This window comes from Myripristis murdjan, chromosome 3, assembly GCF_902150065.1.
Source record: "Myripristis murdjan chromosome 3, fMyrMur1.1, whole genome shotgun sequence".
Classification (NCBI taxonomy): Eukaryota; Metazoa; Chordata; class Actinopteri; order Holocentriformes; family Holocentridae; genus Myripristis; species Myripristis murdjan.
The window spans coordinates 46988076-46994075 of NC_043982.1; the positions used below are offsets into that span (position 1 = coordinate 46988076).

A 6000-nucleotide genomic window follows, 5' to 3' on the forward strand; every position below is an offset into this window, starting at 1 on the left:
TGTGATTGCCATCCCTGCAATAGCCCATACACTCATTTTAGGTTGAGTGTACTGGCTTTCGCATGTTGCTACTCCTAGGTGTCTGCTCCAAGAATCGGCATGCCACGTTTGACTGATCTGTATAGGGGCCATGTGATAGGGAAACTTCAAGCTGGTGTTCCGCAAAACCAAGTTGCGGCATTATTTGGAGTGAGCCTTAGTTCCATCTCCAAAGGGAAGGCCTGGTTCCATCTAACGGGGGATGTCAGAGACAGGCCGCCAAGTGGGCGTCCCAAGAAGACGACACCCCAGGAAGACCGTTTCCTCATCCTGTCAGCACTTAGGTACTGTAGGCTGTCTGCTACAGATTTGCAGTCAAGGTTTGCAGGACAATATGGCCGACGGCTCTCTGCCCAGACAATCCAGAACAGACAGCACACAGCCGGTCTCCGGTCTCACAGGGCTGCCAGGAGGCCTGCCATGACTGCCCTTCACCATCAGGCCCGTTTGCGCTGGTGTCGGCAAAATGTGCACTGGAACCTGAACATGTGGAGGAACGTTATGTTCAGCCATGAGTCCAGATTCTGCCTACGCCATTTGGATCGTAGGGTCAGAGTGTGGAGAAGATGCAGAGAATGCTATGCTGATTACTGCACCGATAGAGTACCATCAATGAGATTCTGCAACCAGTGGCAATCCCATATCTCCACAGTCTGGGACCAAACTCTATCCTCCAAGATGACAACGCTCGCCCCCACAGAGCGGGTTTATCAGAGGCGACCTCCAGAATTTGGGAGTGGAGAGGATGGAATGGCCTGCCAGCAGGCCTGACCTCAACCCCACTGAACACTTGTGGGATCAGCTCGGGCTGCTGTTGGTGCCAGAGTGACCAACACAACCACGGGGGCTGACTTGTGAAAAATGCTGGTTGAAGAATGGGATGGCGTCCCACAGCAGTGTGTGAGCAGGCTGGTGACCAGCATGAGGAGGAGGAGCCAGGCTGCTGTGGCTGTGTCTGGTTCTTCCACACACTACTGAGGCTCCTGCTTGTTACATCAATAAATTGTTAAATTGCCAATATGTCTTGTTTCTTCAAACTTCAATCATCCAATCCACCAAACACCAAACAAGAGTCAATGTACGAGGGGAGAGACTTTTGCTGTCTGATTTTCAGTGTGAAGCCTCCTCTCATCATAGCCTGTCTCTCTAAAAAGCTCCAACACTTGAGTCTTGTGTTGCGTATACAACCTCCAAGCCTGGTTTCCCATAATGTGTGTGTGTGTGTTTCAGTGGTGATTAAAGAAGAGGTTCCCCCTGAGCAGCAGGAGTGGACCCCCAGTCTGGACCAGGAGGAGCCAGAGCCCCCACACATTAAAGAGGAACAGGAGGAGCTCTGGACCAATCAGGAGGCAGAGCAGCTGCAGGATCTCACCAAGTTCCCATTCACTGCTGTCCCTGTGAAGAGTGAGGATGAGTGTGAGTAGTCGTGGTTCTCCAGTAAACGTCATAAAGTACAACTTCTAGAATAGAAAGCCGTCTTGCACGGCACAAAACACCATGATTTAGGTTCTAAATAGCGCACAAGGATGGAAACCATGTGACTTACTGTCATCCCAGCATTACCCCATACACTCGTGCAAATTAGCTTATAGCCAAAAGTCAATTAGAACATGTGTTATGAATTACAATAACTGTGCAGATGCCAGCCTTGATCAGCAACTTACCAACCATTTGTTTGTTTGATGCATTTGATTGTTTAACAGTCTATTTCGTTGGTCTCAAGCATGCTTTCTTAAGTGGACTGGAAAAATGTTTAACCAAACATCAAACTCAAAGTAATAAAGAGATCAATAAATACATATCTTGTTGAAAATGTGTATAAAATGATCCAGGTAGAGTTGAACCAAGGTCAAGTGGATACTTTGCATATTCTTGAAGACGTTTCGCTTCTCATCTAAGCTTCTTCTGTTCTTGGGCGTCCCAGTTATTTAACCTGTGTGGGGCATTATCCAGGCCATTGGCTCATTGGGTTTCCAATGGACTATTGTTAGTGTCATTAGGATCACTTGACTCTAGGAATGAATGATGGTTGTTAGGGTCAACAGAGGTCAAGAGTGAGTGGCTGAACTTCCTGTGAAGGGCTGACAGGACAGTGTTGTAGGTTGCAGAGATAGATGGTGTCAGAGACCTCCTCCTCTGCTGAGAGATGGCTTCTCTGTCTAAATACACATCGCTTCCTTCACTCCTCTGTCCAACCATCTGTCCTCCCTGTCCAGGACATGAGCCTGATGGTCCTGGAAGGAGTGACCCTTTTCTTTTAGGTGCAGGTAAACTGCTGAGTCATAATGTGAGGAGTTAGTTCTCCTGTGTTGAGTCATGTGTTTGTTTAATGGTTGATTAGTTTCACATATAAAAGTCTGTACATTCCTCACTGCTCTGGACTACAGACACCAGGTTGCTCCTCTTGTATTTAGCTGTGCGACCTTTTTGGTGGAGCAGTTTCTGTCTTAATATGTTGCTGGGTTGAAAAAACACCAGTATGTGGTGCTTTTTGAAAATCCTCCTGAATTATTCCAGACACATATGGGATGACAATATTGTTGAATTTCTTCTTCTTTTTTTCATCATTTGCACTGTTGGTGTTCTTCCAGGAACAACATTGTCATCCTATACATGTCTGGAGTATCTGAGAAACTCCTCCCGGAAACTCAAACCCAGCAACACATTAACATAGAAACTGGTCCATCAAAAAGACCCAACATGACCATAACAACCATCATTCACTGCTTGAGTGAGGTGACCCTAATGACACTAACAAGTGTTCACAACAGGGAGGAGCACCAAAGATCCAGCGGTATCGATGAGGTTACATAGCTTGGACGTCCCATCAGTCAGTCTGAACTGAGGAAGCTTCTTGCATAAGAAGTAAAAACATCTTTTAAGAATCTACGAACAGGCCAGATGACCTCAATTCAACTTCATGTGGACAACTAGGGCCTGATGACTGAGAATAATGCACAAAAACATGAGGATATATTCTAATTGATGGAATCTGAGGCTTTTCTACTAAAATATGATCAAATCTACTTTCTGATTTGCAGCATGTAGCCTCCTCTCAGTGTAGTCCCTCTCTCTAAAAAGCTCCAACACTTGGGTGTTATGTTGAGTATACATCCTCCAAGCCTGGTTTCACATGATGCGTGTGTGTGTGTCTGTGTTTCAGTGGTGATTAAAGAAGAGGTTCCCCCTGAGCAGCAGGAGTGGACCCCCGGTCTGGACCAGGAGGAGCCAGAGCCCCCACACATTAAAGAGGAACAGGAGGAGCTCTGGACCAATCAGGAGGCAGAGCAGCTGCAGGATCTCACCAAGTTCCCGTTCACTGCTGTCCCTGTGAAGAGTGAGGATGATGAAGAGGAAGCTCAGTGCTCACAGCTTCATCAAGAACAGGACCAGATGAAAACAGAAGCTGATGGGGAGGAAGCAGCAAGGAACTCAGATCCAGCTGCTGATTTACAACCAACTAGTGAGGGCCAGATCTTCTCCTCACACTCCTCTGAGGCTGAGACTGATGACAGTGAAGACTGGGAGGAGACCAGAGAACCTCAGTCAGGTTTAAACACACCAAATAAAACCCATCCCAGTCAAAACACATGTGATGTTGGAGAGAAACCATCCTCCTGCTCTGTGAGCAAGAGGACAGGAGAGAAACTGTGGAGCTGCTCTGTTTGTGGGACAAACTTTCAACGAAAAGGAAACTTGAACAGACACATGATGATGCACAAGGGAGAGAAACCATTCAGCTGCTCAGTCTGTGGGAAACATTTCACTCAGAAAAGTGACTTAAACATTCACATGAGAACCCACACAGGAGAGAAACCATTTAGCTGTCTAGTTTGTGGTAAAAGTTTTACACAGAAAGGTTACTTAAATATTCACATGAGACTTCACTCAGGAGAGAAACCATTCAGCTGCTCAGTTTGTGGCAAAAATTTTACACAAAAATGTGACTTAAACAGTCACATGAGAATCCACACAGGAGAGAAACCATTCAGTTGCTCAATCTGCGGTAAAAGTTTTACACAGAAAGAACGCTTGAGTAGTCACATGAGAATCCACACAGGAGAGAAACCATTCACTTGCTCAGTCTGCGGTAAAAGTTTTACACAGAAAGAACATTTAAGCAGCCACATGAGAGTCCACACAGGAGAGAAACCCTTTTGCTGCTCAGTCTGCGGGAAGAGTTTTGTACAGAAGAGTAACTTAAACATTCACATGAGAATCCACACAGGAGAAAAAACATTTAGCTGCTCCGTCTGTGGTAAAAGTTTTACACAGAAAAGTGATTTAAACAAACACATGAGAATCCACACAAGAGAGAAACCATTTAGCTGCTCAGTCTGTGGCAAAGATTTTACACAGAGAAGTGACTTAAACAGCCACACGCGAATCCACACAGGTGAGAAACCATTTAGTTGCTCAGTCTGTGGTAAAAGTTTCACATTGAAAAGTAACTTAAACATTCATGTGAGAGTCCACACAGGAGAAAAACCATTCAGCTGCTCAATCTGCAGTAAAAAATTTACTCAGAAAAGTAACTTAAACATTCACATGGGAGTCCACACAGGAGAGAAACCATGTAGCTGCTCAGTCTGTGGTAAAATTTTCACATTAAAAAGAGATTTAAATAGTCACATGAGAATCCACACAGGAGAGAAACCGTTTAGCTGCTCCATTTGTGGTAAAGGTTTCACACAGAAAGGTGACTTAAACATTCACACCAGAATCCACACTGGAGAGAAACCATTCAGCTGCTCAGTCTGCGGTAAAGGTTTCACAGTAAAAAGTAACTTAAACATCCACATGAAAGTCCACACAGGAGAGAAACCATTCAGCTGCCCATTCTGTGGTAAAGGTTTTACTCAGAAACATAGCGCCAGCACACACATGAGAGTCCACACAGGAGAGAAAGCGTTCAGCTGCACCGTGTGTAGCAGAAGTTTTAGCAGGCGTGCAGATCTTAGAGGACATGAGTGTGTTGGTGAGAGCAGCAGCAGCAGGTGAAGCTCACCTGTTCAACAGTAACCGGAAGATGAACTGGAGACAAAATGGTCCATCATTCAGGAGGAACTCCAAACACATCTTGTTTCAGTACAGACTGCTGGAAGACAGAGAGGTTCTTGTTGCTGCTGTTTGGCTCAAATTCAGATTTGATGTTCCCATGTCAGTTTGATTTTGTGTTACGTGTCAGTTGATGTTGTTCTGTGATTCACTGTGATACACATCGATGTTTATTATGGTACACAATTCTGTTCTCTGAATAATCCATAATAAGAAAACACCACAATATCACAGCAGATATATTACAACGTGATATGAATCTAGGTATCTGGTATTTCAGATATTGTAACACCACGATAATGCAGAAGTGCTGTCTTTTCCTGGTTTTACAGTAAAGGAATGCAACTCTCTGAACTTATTAGACTGCTCTAGCTGTTGATTTCTTTGTCTCTACCTGCTTGGCCATCGTGTCCACATTACTGATTGATCAGCAAAACTCAGCTCAGTTCAGTTTTCTGTCATTCAGACATAATAAAAACACGAAGGAACAAAATTCATCACCCAGGTCCAGCAGCGGACAGAATAAGTAACATTATGCAGTGCAATACCAGCAGTTTAATGCCTGTCCACTAATCAGTTTTTGTCTCTCAGAGTTCTGACTATTAAATTGTAGAAAAGGGTGTTCCACAAGGCTCAACCTTGGGACCACTTATTTTTTCTAGTTTTAGTAAAGACTTACCTCAAACATGCTCAAATAGTCTTGCTCATATTCATGCTGATGACACTGTTATTTACACTTCTAATACAAATCCAGAATTCTTTACTGGTTGATTTTAACTTGGTTCAAAGCTGGTTTCATAACAGACTTGAATAAGAAGTCCTGCAGCATGGAGTTTGTTACATGACAGTCATTCATATCCCTTCAATCTGCATATTAATTTTGATGATGGGCCACCCCTTGAG

General features: G+C 44.4%; 1 protein-coding gene across 1 annotated transcript; it reads left to right on the top strand.

Moving 5' to 3' along the window:
• The first annotated feature begins 3337 nt into the window (after positions 1-3337).
• On the top strand, positions 3338-5449 carry LOC115356930 (gastrula zinc finger protein XlCGF57.1-like). Its single transcript, XM_030048240.1, has one exon. It carries the CDS (start codon positions 3433-3435, stop codon positions 5038-5040), a length of 1608 nt encoding a protein of 535 aa, XP_029904100.1. The 5' UTR covers positions 3338-3432; the 3' UTR covers positions 5041-5449.
• The last annotated feature ends 551 nt before the right edge of the window (positions 5450-6000 follow it).